The sequence below is a fragment of the Vulpes lagopus genome, chromosome 4 (genome assembly GCF_018345385.1).
Source record: "Vulpes lagopus strain Blue_001 chromosome 4, ASM1834538v1, whole genome shotgun sequence".
NCBI classification, from domain to species: Eukaryota; Metazoa; Chordata; class Mammalia; order Carnivora; family Canidae; genus Vulpes; species Vulpes lagopus.
In genome coordinates, this window is record NC_054827.1 from 101,509,943 (window position 1) to 101,528,846 (window position 18,904).

An 18,904-nucleotide genomic window follows, 5' to 3' on the forward strand; every position below is an offset into this window, starting at 1 on the left:
CTCTTTTTCTCCTTTTCCCAATGCAACTTGTTTTTGGCCACTCTGCACTGAGCAAAATGACTAGAAGGAAAACCTCACCTCAAAAGAAAGAATCAGAAACAGTCCTCTCTCCCACAGAGCTACAAAATCTGGATTACAATTCAATGTCAGAAAGCCAATTCAGAAGCACTATTATACAGCTACTGGTGGCTCTAGAAAAAACCATAAAGGACTCAAGAGACTTCATGACTGCAGAATTTAGATCCAATCAGGCAGAAATTAAAAATCAATGGAATGAGATGCAATCCAAACTAGAAGTCCTAACGATGAGGGTTAACGAGGTGGAAGAACAAGTGAGTGACATAGAAGACAAGCTGATGGCAAAGAGGGAAACTGAGGAAAAAAGAGAGACAGTTAAATGACCACGAAGACAGATTAAGAAAAATAAACGACAGCCTGAGGAAGAAAAACCTACGTTTAACTGGGGTTCCCGAGGGCGCTAAAAGGGCGCTAAAAGGGCCAGAATATGTATTTGAACAAATCCTAGCTGAAAACATTCCTTTTTTTTTTTTTTTTTAATTTTTATTTATTTATGATAGGCACACAGTGAGAGAGAGAGAGAGGCAGAGACACAGGCAGAGGGAGAAGCAGGCTCCATGCACCGGGAGCCCGACGTGGGATTCGATCCCGGGTCTCCAGGATCGCGCCCTGGGCCAAAGGCAGGCGCCAAACCGCTGCGCCACCCAGGGATCCCAACATTCCTAATCTGGGAAGGGAAACAGGCATTCAGATCCAGGAAATAGAGAGATCCCCCCCCCTAAAATCAATAAAAACCATTCAACACCTGGACATTTAATAGTGAAGCTTGCAAATTCCAAAGATAAAGACAAGATCCTTAAAGCAGCAAGAGACAAGAAATCCCTGACTTTTATGGGGAGGAATATTAGGGTAACAGCAGACCTCTCCACAGAGACCTGGCAGGCCAGAAAGGGCTGGCAGGATATATACAGGGTCCTAAATGAGAAGAACATGCAACCAAGAATACTTTATCCAGCAAGGCTCTCATTCAGGATGGGAGGAGAGAAAAAGAGCTTCCAAGACAGGCAGGAACTGAAAGAATATGTGACCTCCAAACCAGCTCTGCAAGAAATTTTAAGGGGGACTCTTAAAATTCCCCTTTAAGAAGAAGTTCAGGGATCCCTGGGTGGCGCAGCGGTTTGGCGCCTGCCTTTGGCCCAGGGCGCGATCCTGGAGACCCGGGATCGAATCCCACGTCGGGCTCCCGGCATGGAGCCTGCTTCTCCCTCTGCCTGTGTCTCTGCCTCTCTCTATCTCTCTGTGACTATCATAAATAAATAAAAAAATTAAAAAAAAAAAAAAAAAAGAAGAAGTTCAGTGGAACAATCCACAAAAACAAGGACTGAATAGATATCATGATGACACTAAACTCATATCTGTCAATAGTAACTCTGAACGTGAACGGGCTTAATCACCCCATCAAAAGGCGCAGGGTTTCAGACTGGATAAAAAAGCAGGACCCATCTATTTGCTGTCTACAGGAGACTCATTTTAGACAGAAGGACACCTACAGCCTGAAAATAAAAGGTTGGAGAACCATTTACCATTCAAATGGTCCTCAAAAGAAAGCAGGGGTAGCCATCCTTATATCAGATAAACTAAAATTTACCCCGAAGACTGTAGTGAGAGATGAAGAGGGACACTATCTCATACTTAAAGGATCTATCCAAAAGAGGACTTAACAATCCTCAATATATATGCCCCGAAAGTGGGAGCTGCCAAATATTTAAACCAATTAATAACCAAAGTGAAGAAATACTTAGATAATAATACACTTATACTTGGTGACTTCAATCTAGCTCTTTCTACCCTCGATAGGTCTTCTAAGCACAACATCTCCAAAGAAACGAGAGCTTTAAATGATACACTGGACCAGATGGATTTCACAGATATCTACAGAACTTTACATCCAAACTCAACTGAATACACATTCTTCTCAAGTGCACATGGAACTTTCTCCAGAATAGACCACATACTGGGTCACAAATCGGGTCTGAACCGATACCAAAAGATTGGGCTCGTCCCCTGCATATTCTCAGACCATAATGCCTTGAAATTAGAACTAAATCACAACAAGAAGTTTGGAACGACCTCAAACACGTGGAGGTTAAGGACCATCCTGCTACAAGATGAAAGGGTCAACCAGGAAATTAAGGAAGAATTAAAAAGATTCATGGAAACTAACGAGAATGAAGATACAACTGTTCAAAATCTTTGGGGTGCAGCAAATGCAGTCCTGAGGGGGAAATACATCGCAATACAAGCATCCATTCAAAAACTGGAAAGAACTCAAATTCAAAAGCTCACCTTACACATAAAGGAGCTAGAGAAAAAACAGCAGATGGACCCTACGCCCAGCAGAAGAAGAGAGTTAATTAAAATTCGAGCAGAACTCAACGAAATCGAGACCAGAAGAACTGTGGAACAGATCAACAGAACCAGGAGTCAGTTCTTTGAAAGAACTAATAAGATAGATAAACCATTAGCCAGCCTTATTAAAAAGAAGAGAGAGACGACTCAAATTAATAAAATCATGAATGAGAAAGGAGAGATCACTACCAACACCAAGGAAATACAAACGATTTTAAAAACATATTATGAACAGCTCTACGCCAATAAATCAGGCAATCTAGAAGAAATGGACGCATTCCTGGAAAGCCACAAACTACCAAAACTGGAACAGGAAGAAATAGAAAACCTGAACAGGCCTATCTATAACCAGGAGGGAACTGAAGCAGTCATCAAAAACCTCCCAAGACACAAGAGTCCAGGGCCAGATGGATTCCCAGGGGAATTCTATCAAACGTTTAAAGAAGAAATCATACCTATTCTACTAAAGCTGTTTGGAAAGATAGAAAGAGATGGAGTACTTCCAAATTCGTTCTATGAGGCCAGCATCACCTTAATTCCAAAACCAGACAAAGACCCCACCAAAAAGGAGAATTACAGACCAATATCCCTGATGAACATGGATGCAAAAATTCTCAACAAGATAGTAACCAATGGGATCCAACAGCACATTAAGAAAATTATTCACCATGACCAAGTAGGATTTATCCCAGGGACACAAGGCGGGTTCAACACTCATAAAACAATCAATGTGATGCATCATATCAGCAAGAGAAAAACCAAGAACCATATGATCCTTTCATTAGATGCAGAGAAAGCATTTGACAAAATACAGCATCCATTCCTGATCAAAACTCTTCAGAGTGTAGGGATAGAGGGAACTTTCCTCGACATCTTAAAAGCCATCTACGAAAAGCCCACAGCAAATATCATTCTCAAGGGGAAGCACTGGGAGCTTTCCCCTAAGATCAGGAACAAGACATGGATGTCCACTCTCACCACTGCTATTCAACATAGTACTGGAAGTCCTCGCCTCAGGAATCAGACAACAAAAAGACATTAAAGGCATTCAAATTGGCAAAGAAGAAGTCAAACTCTCCCTCTTCGCCGACGACATGATACTCTACATAGAAAACCCAAAAGCCTCCACCCCAAGATTGCTAGAACTCATACAGCAATTTGGCAGCGTGGCAGGACACAAAATCAATGCCCAGAAATCAGTGGCATTTCTATACACTAACAATGAGACTGAAGAAAGAGAAATTAAGGAGTCAATCCCATTTACAATTGCACCCAAAAGCATAAGATACCTAGGAATAAACCTAACCAAAGAGGTAAAGGATCTATACCCTAAAAACTATAGAACACTTCTGAAAGAAACTGAGGAAGACACAAAGAGATGGAAAAATATTCCATGCTCATGGATTGGCAGAATTAATATTGGGAAAATGTCAATGTTACCCAGGGCAATTTACACGTTTAATGCAATCCCTATCAAAATACCATGGACTTTCTTCAGAGAGTTAGAACAAATTATTTTAAGATTTGTGTGGAATCAGAAAAGACCCCGAATAGCCAGGGGAATTTTAAAAAAGAAAACCATATCTGGGGGCATCACAATGCCAGATTTCAGGTTGTACTACAAAGCTGTAGTCATCAAGACAGTGTGGTACTGGCCCAAAAACAGACACATAGATCAATGGAACAGAATAGAGAACCCAGAAGTGGACCCTGAACTTTATGGTCAACTAATATTCAATAAAGGAGGAAAGACTATCCATTGGAAGAAAGACAGTCTCTTCAATAAATGGTGCTGGGAACATTGGACATCCACATGCAGAGGAATGAAACTAGACCACTCTCTTTCACCATACACAAAGATAAACTCAAAATGGATGAGAGATCTAAATGTGAGACAAGATTCCATCAAAATCCTAGAGGAGAACACAGGCAACACCCTTTTTGAACTTGACCACAGTAACTTCTTGCAAGATACATCCACAAAGGCAAAAGAAACAAAAGCAAAAGTGAACTATTGGGACTTCATCAAGATAAGAAGCTTTTGCACAGCAAAGGATACAGTCAACAAAACTAAAAGACAACCTACAGAATGGGAGAAGATATTTGCAAATGACATATCAGATAAAGGGCTAGTTTCCAAAATCTATAAAGAAATTATTAAACTCAACAACAAAGAAACAAACAATCCAATCATGAAATGGGCAAAAGACATGAAGAGAAATCTCACAGAGGAAGACATGGACATGGCCAACATGCACATGAGAGAATGCTCTGCATCACTTGCCATCAGGGAAATACAAATCAAAACCACAATGAGATACCACCTCACACCAGTGAGAATGGGGAAAATTAACAAGGCAGGAAACCACAAATGTTGGAGAGGATGCGGAGAAAAGGGAACCCTCTTACACTGTTGGTGGGAATGTGAACTGGTGCAGCCACTCTGGAAAACCGTGTGGAGGTTCCTCAAAGAGTTAAAAATAGACCTGCCCTACGACCCAGCAGTTGCACTGTTGGGGATTTACCCCAAAGATTCAGATGCAATGAAATGCCGGGACACCTGCACCCCGATGTTCATAGCAGCAATGTCCACAATAGCCAAACTGTGGAAGGAGCCTCGGTGTCCATCGAAAGATGAATGGATAAAGAAGATGTGGTTTATGTATACAATGGAATATTAATCAGCCATTAGAAACGACAAATACCCACCATTTGCTTCAACGTGGATGGAACTGGAGGGTATTATGCTGAGTGCAGTAAGTCAATCGGAGAAGGACAAACAGTGTATGTCCTCATTCATTTGGGGAATATAAATAATAGTGAAAGGGAATATAAAGGAAGGGAGAAGAAATGTGTGGGAAATATCAGGAAGGGAGACAGAACATAAAGACTCCTAACTCTGGGAAACGAACTAGGGGTGGTGGAAGGGGAGGAGGGCGGGGGGTGGGAGTGAATGGGTGACAGGCACTGGGGGTTATTCTGTATGTTGGTAAATTGAACACCAGTAAAAAATAAATTAAAAAAATATTTATTTTTATTTATTTATTTTTTTAAAAGATTTTATTTATCTATGAGAGAAAGAGGCAGACATAGAGGGAGAAGCAGGCTCCTCACATGGAGTCCTTGATCTCAGGACCCTGGATTCACGCCCTGAACCAAAGGCAGATGCTCAACCACTAAGCCACGCAGGCATCCCTGATACAAACTTTATAATAACCATTCTTAATATGTCTAATAAGCTCTAATATTGAGAATTTTGATGGAAGCCCTAACACATGTGGTGTTAAGACTGAAGAAATCTATGAGAATAGTAGTATTCCAGATAGAGGAGAAATAGGTGCAAAGAGGCAGGAGTCTGGTGTGCTCAAGAAGGGAGGAGGTAAATATGGCCAAAGTGGAGGTAGGAAGGGAGAGAGTGGTAGGGGAATTCAAAGGTATGACCTAGAAGACAAGTCATGTAGAGGCCCACAGGTCACTGCAAGGGCTCTGGCTTTTATGCTAAGTATATGGAATCCCAAGGGTGATGGTTGAGTACAGCATAACTGGATCTGAGTTATGACTTTGCTAGGATCACCAGACACCATGTAGAGAACAGACTCAGGGTGGTTGAGACAGAAAGAGGAAGACCTTTATTATCATCCAGGTGAAAGATGATGGTAATTTAGGTCAAGGTGATATTACATAGAAGTTGCAAGAGACTGAATATGTTTTTGAATGTACAGCCAACAGGCTATGTGATGGGTTGGTTGTGGGAAAAAGAGAAATTAAAGAAGATCCCCCCAAGCTTAGGAGCAGAGTAACTGGAAGAATGGAATTTCCATCAACTGAGATGTAGCAGATTATAGAAGACTGAGTGGGGGGGGGGCAAGGAATTAGGAGTTTGATTATGGATATGTTAACATTTAATTGTACACATCCATCTGGAAATGCCAATTAGATGCTGTTGGATGTAGGAGTCTGGAGGTCAGGCAAGTAGTCTAGGCTGAAGTTCTATATTTGGGAGTCATGCATGAGTAATATTTAAAGCATAATTGTGATTGCATGAAATAACCTAGCAATGTTTCTCATCATGGATGCTGTCAGCATTTCAGGGGGGCACATATTCTTAATTGTTTAGAACTTTTGTGTGCAAGATATTTAGCATCCCACCAAATGTCAGTAGAAATCCCAGTCTTAAAGCCTACTCCCTCCCCAACTTACAGACATTTCCAAATGCCCTGGAGTGGAGAACTGCTATTCTTGCTTGGGAATCAGTGACCAATCAGACCAATCAGTGACCGATCAGAATTGGTACAGATGGAGAAGAGTTTTGAGTCCTGATCTCAGTATGTTGTGAACAGGGGAATGAGGATGAAGCACTAGAGAAGGCTGAGAAGGAGTGGACAGTGGCAGAAGAGGGGAACCAGAGAGATGGTATTCTGAAAGCCAGGTGGTGAAGGTGTTTCAAGAAGGAGAAACTGATCAAGTGTTGGACAGGTCAAAAGATTAGAACTGAGAAGTGAATTTGGCAATGTGGAAGTAACTAGTGACACTGAAAATGCTGGCTTTGGTGTAGAATTGTGTTATCAAAGCCCAATTGGTGTGGGTGGATGAGAGAATGGAAGGAAGTGGTGTCAGGAAGTATAGGCATTTCTTTCAAAAAGTTTTCCTCTGAAGAGGAACAGAAAAATTAGGAAGAAAGTGGCGAATAAGAACAAAATGTTACATGAAAAAAAAGTAACTCACAGGGGCATACACACAGCATGTGCCATTTACACAAAGATACAAAACCTGACAATATACTACCTGGGGAGGTATTTACATATATCAAAATCAAAACTGAGTATAAATGAATGATCAATATAAAATTCAGGATAGTGGTTAACCTTGGGGAAGAGCGTACAATTGGAGAGATGCACATAGGAGCTTCGAAAATATTGGTAATGTTCTTGTGGTAAACTAATGAAATTTACATTGATGTGCAGGGTCAAAATATGGAAGCCTTCTAGCCAACTTTTAAGAAATGTGACCCTCTTACCCTAGTTGATGCAAAAAGAGGACAATGTAAGAAGAAAGGTGCCTATGGAGGCCTGTGACCTTACCATTTCCTTGTGGATTCTGAATTATACGCCTTGCTCTAGGCAACACTGTCTTTATTAAAATGCACCATGGCCACTCCTGCCTACAGGCCAAATTGGGCCTGTAAATTTCCATATCTGGTCATCCCAAATATAAATCTTATTCATCCTCAAATCTAATTCCTTTATAAAGTCTTCCCTGATAATCCTCTCTTACCAATGATCTACCACGTTTTAAGTTTCTATCACATATTTCTAACTGTCTTACAGGTGTTCTGCTGCGGTTAACTCATCTGAGTTCAATTTTCTCTTTTATCTAGTAGTTTCCATATTGATAGCTAAGCAGTTCCAAACACAGACATAGTTAAAGAAGCCTGAAAGAGAAAAGATAAAAAAGAAATGGGAAAAAGAATACTGAGTCATCCATACTAGTGCCAAAAAGGAGATAATTTGGGGGTACTCAAAGGGGTCCATTAGAAGTCTCAGGACCAGGAGATGTGCTAGCGACCTCATAAGCATTACAAATATCTCTATTTGGTTATATTACAAGATCGCCATGTTTAAGGACATGATTATATAGGAAAAATGACAGTAATCTGTCAAACAGGATTTTGGAAAATGTCTTATTTATGGATTAAATGAAATATATCTTGAGTCGTGTGTGTGTGTGTGTGTGTATTAGGGTGGCCAGGTGCTATGAAGTGTCACAATACATACCTGCTAAGTCTGTAAAAATGACAGACAAGCCACAGACTGGGAGAAAATATGTGCAAATCACATACTTGATGAAAGACATGTATTCAGAATATATAAAGAACTCTCAAGAGTCAATAACTTAAAACAATCCCATTTGTAAAAAGTGAGTGAAAGATTGGAACACACTTGGCCAAAGAAGGGCAAATAAGTATGTGAAAAGAGGTCCAATGTCAGTAGTCATTAGAGAAATGCAAAGCAAATTAAAACCATAAGATATCACTACTCATTTATCAGGATGTCTGAAAGAAAAAGAATCTGATAAGAACTCTCATAAGTTGCTGACAGAAATAAGAAATAGCATAGCCAAATTGGAAAATAGATCAGCAGTTTTTTATAAAGCTAAGCATAACACTTACCATATGACCCAGCAACTACATTTTTAGGTATTCTATCCAGGTGAAATGAAAATTTATGTTCACACAAAACCCCATATATGAATGTGTATAGCAGCTTGTATCAGTACACTCTGTATGACATTATAGAAAGGGCAAATATAGGGACACAAAACAGACCATTATTTCCAGGGGCTAGAATGGGAGGGGAGAGGTTCATTTCAAAGGGACACAGAGGACATTTTTGGAGTAGATGAACTGTTTTGTATCTTGATTATAGTTGTGGCTTTATGACTCTATATATTTGTCAAAATTCACAGAAATGTATGCTAAAAAGCATGAATTGTACATGCTTGTACATTATTAAAACAAACAAAAAAGCCCAAACAGTATCATGCTTCTAAGGCAGGTCCTGGAGCCTTCTGCTCTATTAGACATTAACCCTTTGTTGTGGACCTTAGGGGAGAGGCAGGCATGGGAGTTGGGGAGCTCAGGTGACTTCGCCCAAGAGTTATTCACTAGCTTGGGTAGAAATACTTTAATACTGTCAATAATTTAACAGCTGGAATGGGTACACTAGTGCAAACCAGCTACACATTGGCCTGTCAAATAATGTCAAGGTTTATGTGAAAACTTTTGCAATTTTTGCCTTTGGTATTTACTTTGCCTTTGCCTCTTGCTCTCAGAACCTCTGTTCGCCCTGTGTGATCACATAAGCATGAGAGTCTGTAGTAACACACACCTGCAGCTTGGTATGAATATTTCCATGGGTTGGAAAGATCACCCTTATGAACCATTCTGTGAAGATGAAGAAATGAATCTCAAGTTTACTTTATAATGATTGTCCCTTTCCTAGTACAAAGAAAATTAAGATGAGAGAATCATATCCAAAATGCTACTATGCAGTGTGGCCATGAAGTCCGGAAGCATAGGTAAACACATAATAAATGATTCTTTTGATGATCTACTACAACACATGGTGTGATGATTCAATTTTTGTATTAAGTTGGCTAGGCCACAGTAGCCAGATATTTGGTCCAACACCAGACTAGATGTTTCTGTGAAGATATTTTTATGGATGAGATCAACATTTAAATTGGTAGATTGAATAAAGCTGATTACTCTCTATAATGTGGGTGGGCCTCAGAAGGCCTTCAGAGAAAAAGACTGAGTGAGATCCACTTCCAAACTGCCTTCATACTCAAGCTGCCACATCAACTCTTTCCTGGGTCTCTAGCCAGCTCTGCGGATTTCAGACTCAGCAGCCAATTCCTCAAAATAAATCAACCTCCCTTTCCCCCTCACCCCCACACACATCCTATTGGTTCTGTTGCTGTGGAGAACCCTGACTAATATATGTGGTAAAATAATATTACTTGTTTCCAAACTTTATAGCCACACTGTAGTATGAGAACCCTGAGCAAAACGATAAAACAAGGAAAAAGCAGAATAAAAAAACAAGCCAGTTATTTGTGAAATACTTCATAGTGTTATTGCCTTAACAGCTGCTGCTTATTTATACAATCACGCATGAACTGTATGTGGACACTTCCCAAAGAATTTAACAATATAGAGTAACAAAAAAAGGTTTAGAAAACTGAAAGTCAGATTTTTCCTAATGCTTTCCTCATCTTCCATAATTAAAAAGACAGGTGTCTCAGTGAAACCACTGAAAAGGCTCCCATTAACAAGTAAGCGGATTCTCTGTTTTATATAATGTCTAATTTCCCTTTGACAAGTTCCTACTCTTCACCACAGGATATAAAGGGCTAATTAAATTCATTTTAGGATACATCTAAGCCTTCTCTGCTTCATGGTGGAGAAGAGCCACAGCTATGAGGAATGCGGGCTGTAAAGGAGGAATTCACATGAGTTACGGGACCCTTCTGCTGTGCATGGCCCATCTCCCTTGACCTCATCAGAGATGAAATACCCATCCCTATTACCTGAAATGATGCAGGAGTGAGAAAGGTATTTTCCATCTCTGCTCTCAAGGAACAAGCAGAGGGGCTCAAACATACAGAAATGAATCGAGACCAAAGACAAGAGTAAGGCATTCTTGAAAAGTGTTTTTGCTGGATGCTAGGTTGACTGTATTTTTTTGTTTGTTTCACACCTTAAAATAGTTGTTTCACTGTTTTCTTGCCTTCACAGTCTGATGAGAAGGTAACAGTCTTTTGAATTTTTCTTTATATGTAATTTGTCATTTTTCTCTGGCGTCTTTTGAGATTTTCTTTTTATCTTTGGTTTTCAGCAGCTTTGCTTAGTCATCATTTTCTTCATAATTTGTACTGCTTAGGGTTTGCTGAGCTTCAATGTAAATTTAAGTCTTTGATATTTGGGAAATTTTCAGATGTTAATTCTTCAAACATTTTTGCCGCATTTCTCTTAGGCAAGAGAAAAATTAGGAAAAATCTGTTCCTTCTGGGACACCAATTATACCTCTATCAGGCTTTTTTAAAATATAATCTGGCAGATTCCTGATGCTGGGTTCATTTTTGTTTTCAATCTTTTTTCTCTGTGTTCTTCACACTGATTAATTTCTATTGATCTACCTCCAAGCTCACTGACTTTTCCCTCTGTTATACCCATTTGGTTGTTAAGCCCAATAAGAAAAATTTTTATTTCACATATTATATTTCAACTCTAGGATTTCCATTTGTTTCTTTCCTATAATTCCCTTTCTTCCCCTGGTCTTTTCATCCATTAAAAACTTATTTTTCTTTATGTCATTGAGAATAGTTGTTTTAAAATCCTCATCTATCAATTCCAACAGTTGGGAATGGTCTCTTGGGTTGGTCTCTGCTAATTGTCTTTTCCTTGAGAATGGGTCACATTTTCCTTATTATTCATGTTATGTAATTTTGGGTTGTATCCTGGATACTGTGATGTATTTATACTGTGAAGATGCTGGATTCTGTTACATTCCTCTAAAACTTAAAAGGAGTATTAATATTTTTGTTTAAATAAACAATTAATTACTTTGTTGGAATCAAACTTCAAACTGATTGACAGTTCAATCTGTCAATTTATCTCTAGCCATACTACTTTGTGCTTGCCCCACAAGGAGTGGTTCAGGTATCTAATATTGCTTCTTATTGGCTGGGGGGGGCAGCCCCCACATAAAAAGAGACTGTGATATAAAGTCTATTTATTTATTTATTTATTTTTAAAGTTTTATTTATTTATTTTTAAGGATTTCATTTATTTATTCATGAGAGAGAGAGAGAGAGAGAGAGAGAGGCAGAGACACAGGCAGAGGGAGAAGTAGGCTCCTGCAAGGAGTGCAATGTAGGACTTGATCTTGTGACTCCAAGATCATACCCTGAGCCAAAGACAGACCCTCAACCACTGAGCCACCTAGGTGTCCCAAGCCTGCCTATTTATTTACTTACTTATTTATTTATTTATTTATTTATTTATTTAACTTTTTAATTTTTAAAAAGATTTTATATTTATTTGAGGGGAAGGCAGAGGGAGAAGGAGAGAATCTCAGGCAGACTCTGTGTTGGGCACTGATCCCAAGATTATGACCTCAGCCAATCCAAGAGTCCAACACTCAACCAACTGAGCCACCCAGGTGCCCCAAGGCTATTTTTAGAGACTGCTGGTTTAACTCAGAACTCAGAATGCATTTCTCACATAAACAACTCTGTTACCTTGAGTAGTTATATTAACAAACCATTTAATCAAGTCATTAAACCAAATTTGTATCAAATCCAGCTGTAATTGCTTATTTACATAAGGAAAAGCAAAGCAATGGCTCAGTTTTCTGCATATAATCAGACAACGGAAAGAAGAACCGGTATAGGATCACTTTTACCATTATGTTTTCCTAAGTAAGCAAATATGCCAATTACCATTCTCTACAATTCTAATAGAAAGGACTTCTCTTTCTGGGTAAAATACAGAAGAACTAAAGACATTTACTCCTACAGTAACAGTAAGAAAGACCCAGACAAAATAAAAATCATACTTTTCCATGAAGCTGGCAAAGAGCATTGAATGCACGGAAGCTGTGACAGCCCAGTTTCCAAGATGGCGCCCATGAGTCTCCCCTCCTAGTACTCACTCCCTTAAGTAGTCTCCTGCCGCAATAGATAGGATTGACCTGTGTAATCAACAGGATATAACAGAAATGACAGTGTATAACTTCAAGGCCAGGTCATAAAAGATAGTCCCATGCTCTAAATTTCTATCACTCTACTTCTCTTAAGCTATTTATTTTTTGTATTAACACTTATTTTTATATATTAGGATAAACATCTAAGTTATCTTTGTCTTTTCCACAATTCTTAGCACAGTGCTGACTTACTAGTTAATGCTCAATAATTATATGACAAATAAGTCGTATAAGATTTCTAAGATTTCTTAAAACTGTACATTATTTGCTATATTTATGCTTTATAGTTTTATATCTGATTCTGTATTTTATTCTCAGATGTGAGTTACACATATAGCAGACTTCTTCATATTGTGCCACATGTCCCTCAAGTGCTGTGTTCATTTTGCTCTGTTGCTCTAATTCTCTTAGACTTTTTTTTTTTTTTTAAGATTTTATTTATTTATTCATGAGAGACACACACAGAGAGAGAGGCAGAGACACAGGCAGAGGAAGAAGCAGGCTCCATTCAAGGAGCTGGACACGGGACTTGATCCCAGGTCTCCAGGATCACACCCTGGGCTGAAGGCAGCACTAAATCGCTGAGCCACCTGGGCTGCCCTCTCTTAGACTCTTCATCAGAAGAGGTAATGTAGAGACATCTGGGTGGCTCAGGGCTTGAATGTCTGCCTTTGGCTCAGGTCATGATCCCAGGGTCCTGGGATCAAGTCCTGCATCAGGCTTACCATAGGGAGCCTGCTTCTCCCTCTACTTATGTCTCTGCCTCTCTCTCTGTGTCTCTTATGAATAAATAAATAAAATCTAAAAAAGAAAGAAAGAAAGAAAGAAAGAAAGAAAGAAAGAAAGAAAGAAAGAAAGAAGTAACGTAGTTGTTTCAGAGATGGTACAGTACAACGGAAGCTAGTGTGTTCTTATACTCCAGGCCTACACCGAAGAAGCATAGGTGAGAGCGGTGGAGAACCAAGTATATTGATTCTTAGTTTCTCAGCTTAAATATCATCTCCTTAAAGAGAATTATCACTAAGCTTGATCAATTATTTATTGTTTATTTAGATTCCTGGATAGATTATATGGTCCACAAGGACAGATATTAAAAATTGCATTACTCATCACTGTATGGCCATTGTCTAACATAGTGACCAGAGTAGTGCTCAATAAATATTAACTGAATGAGCTAAGTGAACCAAGATTCTTGTTCAGAATCAAGAAGCACACTTTCTAGGCCTCAAGTACCCTTTTGCTCTATATATCAGGTTTACCTCAGAATCTTGTTCTACTCCTTGTCCTTCCTTCTCCCAATGCAGCCCCGTTTTGACTTGGAATGGGGAAGGCCCTTTGCATATATTCAACAAGAGAGATAAAAGATAAAAAAGAAGAGGGACCCTTAATTCTGTTGCCAAACCTTCAGAGCCATCATCTATTAGAATTTGGAGTACATTTTGCCATAAAATATCATATAATTTCGGGGGGTGCAAAATGGGTTAAATGACCTTTTATTTTTTATTTTATTTTATTTTTTTGTTAAATGACCTTTTAATGAGCTGGCCAGGAATATAACCACCAGAGTTGCTTCTAACAAGTGCACTGACTTACACCAACAGACTAAAAATGCTTTTTGGATCACAGTTCATTTGTAAGTGGAGCTGCCTCTATTCCAAAAACTACTAATATTACAAACTCAATTATTTTATACTATCCTTTGAATAACTGTTTTTTTTTTTAAAGATTTTATTTATTTATTCATGATAGTCACAGAGAGAGAGAGAGAGAGAGAGAGAGAGAGGCAGAGACACAGGCAGAGGGAGAAGCAGACTCCATGCAGGGAGCCCGATGCGGGATTCGATCCTGTGTCTCCAGGATCGCGCCCTGGGCCAAAGGCAGGCGCCAAACCGCTGCGCCACCCAGGGATCCCTGAATAACTGTTTTATTTTTTATTGCTACTTCCAAAGGAAGATGTTAATAATAATAAATGTAGACTACTACTTAATAATTTGCATATTTCTCAAAGAAAATTAACTATAAAGTTCAGTACTCCTGCTACCAAATACCAAGTAAAGTAAAAAATGTCTCTCTACTCAGCATATGTAAAACTTTCTGGCAGTCACTAACACAACAAATACATGACAAAGTAGAAGGCTCTTTATCTTTATCTTAAGTAAAAGCTATTCCTTAATTGTGTGCAGTCTGAATTCCTAATTCAGTGCAGTCTCTGAAGGCTTAGGTGTGGGAAGAACTGCCTTCAGCCTTGGAGCATGCTTGCATCATTCCACGTATCTTGGTGATGGAAGGTATTTTACTTACCACTTGGAAGAATTAGGCTATGTTACAGATCCTTTAAGAACTCATTAGGATTAATGACTGAGTAGTATTAACAGCTGTCATATAATCAGCTGTCGAAAAATCACTGAGCTAAAAACCCCACCGCACATTCTATTATCTCCGCTTCACAGAAGGTTCTGAAATACATCTCTGGGGTTGTATTTCATCAGCCTATATGGGCACTTTGAAGCGTCATCGAAGGCTCTTCCAAGATAACAATGGTATAATTTTTCCTAAGGGAAGGCCACTAGTCCTAGGAATGCCCTCTCTGGAGCAATTGCTGCTCAGTGCCTATCCCCTGGAGGCAGGCCAACAGGGGAGTGGCTGTCTTCTATGCACAAGTTTGTTGTCATCTCTCTTCTTGCCAGAACTACATATAGTATGAGCCAGGTTATGCAGGGTGCTGGAATCACAAGTACAGAGTCAAATATGCTGGCTAAGTAGCCTTGAAGGTATCCCAAGTATCCTTTGGCTGTTTCTGTGAGGGAAGGCAGGCCCGTTTAAACAGGCTCTGGTAGCTGAGTGGTCCTATATTAATCTCACACCACTCTGGGAAACACTTTAAGGTGGTTCCATCCCAACATTCTAGAAGGAGAGGCTGAAACCACTTTTCCAGAAACCGGACTGAGAAGGAAAGACTATTGCTGCTCTGAAAATAAAAGTCTATCATATCCTTTGAACTGAAACATCTGTTTTGGTTGCTAGGATCATGATTTGTATTAAGAGACTATGTCACATGTTGCATTCTAAATATTTTGAAATGGTCAAGTTCTAGGTACTAGAGCTATTCCTGTAGTAAAACTGTCACTGCCGTGGAGGGTAGAGAAAGGAAAGCTTTTAAGTTCATGGTGATTCCTCCACTTTCAGGGACTGATACTATGGAGTTTATGAAGGTATACATGGATTCATTTTTGACCAGAAAATAATAAACAACTTGCTTACTGACTGAACTCAAAGTAGAATATGGTAAATTGCTTGCTCAATATTCTTAGCTTCTAGTATTTGGTTTAGCATATTAAGGCCAAAGACAGAATTGAACAGGCATCTGATCCAAAGCAGTCTACCAATTTCTAAGTTACATTGGAATCAAAAAATGAAATAGAAAAATGTGGCAGAGTTCAGCTATAGTACAAAACATGAAATCAGCCTTACCCACTGCACCCGATGACTTTATTATACAGATAGGACGGCAAGCCTTTCAGGTGAATGTTGTTATCCACGTACACGTATTGTAGTTCTCGAGATCGACCTAAATCTGGATTAAAAAGAAAAGTACTATAATTCCTATAAATACGTATCAGTACAGTGTGAAATGTAAATGTAATCCATAATATTAGAATGAGTCAAAATTTCTATTCTCGAGGACAAATTGTTACAGATTTACTTGAACTCTGTGTGTGAAATTATGTCAGCTGGAATATTAGATTCTGCATCAGAAAATGTGACCATAGAAAAATTACTCAACTCATCTGGTTTCTTGAACTATAAAATGAGATAACTGTGAAGAGAATATGATTAAATTTCCTTCCCCCATAAAAGTTGTGACTTTTTATTAACAATTTTAAGAATACTACTTGTTGTAAGTTTGCATTCAGTTTCATTTTCCTCCAGCAAAAAAAAAGGTGATATGAACAAAGGTGGCAGGTTAGCCTCACCAGGCTTAGTTCTACCCTTGTATCACCTACTGTGTTTCACCTCCCCTAGACAGAGAATGGGGAGCAGGGGTGAGGGAGGGATAGGGATCAAGCCCTGGCTGGGCTGAAGTCTCTGGAGCTAGGCCGATGTAGGAATGGATAAACTGCCCAAGGCTGAAGAGGGAGGAGGAAGTAAAGGGAACCCTAAATCCCAGTCCCCTAGTGAGGTGTGAAGAATAGGTGGACAATTAGAGAGGGAGACAAACCATGAGAGACTCCTAACTCTGGGAAACAAAGGGTTGCAGAAGGGGAGGTGGGTGGGAGGATGGGGTAACTAGGTGATAGGCACTAAGGAAGGGCATATGATGGGATGAGCCCTGGGAGTTATACTATATGTTGGCAAAATGAATTTAAATAAATATAGAAAGAAAGAATAGGTGGAAAATACCTGTAGGCCAGTAAGGACTGGAAGAGGTATTGTTACAAAGAAAACCATAGGCTCAGAATGAAGTCACTTATGCTAGGTTGCGTCACCAAACTGGGCCTTAATACCTAATCTAATTGTAGTTTCAACCTCCCTGAGGAATGTAACCTTTAACTAGTCAATATGGAATTTCCTGGTGAGCACTAGGAAATTTACTGCTAGACCCCATCCATTCTGCCTTAGCAGGGCAACCTTGCCTAAAACAATGCACTTTCCTAATCATTTCCTTTTCACTGCTCCTGCTCTGCCTTTAAAAACTTTCCTTTTCTGGGATCCCTGGGTGGCTCAGAGGTTTAGTGCCTGCCTTTGGCCCAGGGCGTGATCCTGGAGACCTGGGATCGAGTCCCACGTCGGGCTCCCTGCATGGCGCCTGCTTCTCCCTCTGCCTGTGTCTCTGCCTTTCTCTCTGTGTGTCTCTCATGAATAAATAAAATCTTAAAAAAAAAAAAAAAACTTTCCTTTTCTGCAACTTGATGGAGCTCCTTTCAACTTGCTAGATGGGATGCTGCCCCATTATCATTTAATAAAGCCAATTAAATCTTCAAATGTGAAGTTGACTTTTTGTTGACTTTTGACTCAGTTGACTTTTTGGTATTTAACAGTATGGCTCAGTGGTTGAGCGTCTGCTTTTGGCTCAGGGTGTGATCCCGGTTCAGAGATGAGTCCCTTATTAGGCTCCTGGCAGGGAGCCTGCTTCTCTCTCTGCCTATCTATGTCTCTGCCTCTCTCTGTCTCTTGTGAATAAATAAAATAAAATCTTAAAAAAAAAAAAAGACAGTATGTACCAGGAATGGGAAGAGGTGAGAAATGGGGTCCAGAAAACAGGGTCTGCAATAGGAACAGGTGTTCCAGAAGAGACAGAATCCAGAGGTTTTCCAGAAGCAGCTGGGCAATGGGGGGGGGGGGGGGGGGGAGGGGAAGCACTAGCTGGAAGAGGACTTGGTGAAGAGATCAGGCACAGAGTCCTGAAGGTGCTCTCTGCCCAACATAGGTATTAGCAGTGACACTTCCAAGTGTTGAGGTAATCCCTTCCTGCCTACTGTGTGCGCAAGAATGTTTGACCAGCCTTCCTTTCCACTCCTAGCACTCACTGGGTGGGGCTCTTTGTCTTCACTACCACAAAACAGAGTCCTCAGCAGTCTTGCCAAACCCTCTACTCCCTGAAGCAAGAACACAATCTTTGAAAAAATTTCTGGAGTTCTGCTAGTGCCAAGAGGCAACAGGCTGAAAGAAAAGCTCTTCCATCTAGTCCTATAGTTTGGAAAAAACCGAGGCCCAGATAACTGAATTGGGAAGTTCTTAAGTGTATTTACATTTCTAAAGAAAACCCATTTACCCATTAAGGACTTTTTAGGCACAATGGTAGGCTTTGGGGGGATAGAGATACTAATAAGATATACTGATGTAGATGGACAGGAAAAACTGTTAACTGTTATACAATACAATCACTGCTTAGAGGCTTGTAGAAAGTCTTATGGGTTCACAGATGGGTTCTGGACAATCTGGTACAGAAAGTGGAAGGGGGTGATAGAAGACTGAGGTGAGGAAGGGTTCCTGGTGGGAGAGGGTGGGAAAGGGTCCATATTGCCTCCTTCCCATTGCTCATCCTCTCACAATGATCCTGATAATCCTGTCCAGGACTAGCACTGGAGTAAGACACAGAAAGAGTAACCAAAGCTGGGAGTGCTGGGAGGCAACAAAAGGGGAAGTGACAACTCTCAGAGAAAAAATAATTTCTGGGCTGCTGGCTAGAGATGCCTCTCCCCAGTGTG

General features: G+C 39.9%; 1 protein-coding gene across 6 annotated transcripts in view; it reads right to left on the minus strand.

Moving 5' to 3' along the window:
* LRRC28 (leucine rich repeat containing 28) overlaps positions 1-18,904 on the minus strand; it is a 164,322-nt gene that overhangs the window by 31,374 nt on the left and 114,044 nt on the right. For all 6 annotated transcript variants that reach the window (XM_041752717.1, XM_041752716.1, XM_041752712.1 and 3 more), the window contains one exon: positions 16,167-16,269. In XM_041752717.1, coding sequence (XP_041608651.1) covers positions 16,167-16,269 — 103 coding nt within the window. The remainder of the gene's footprint in view (positions 1-16,166; positions 16,270-18,904) is intronic.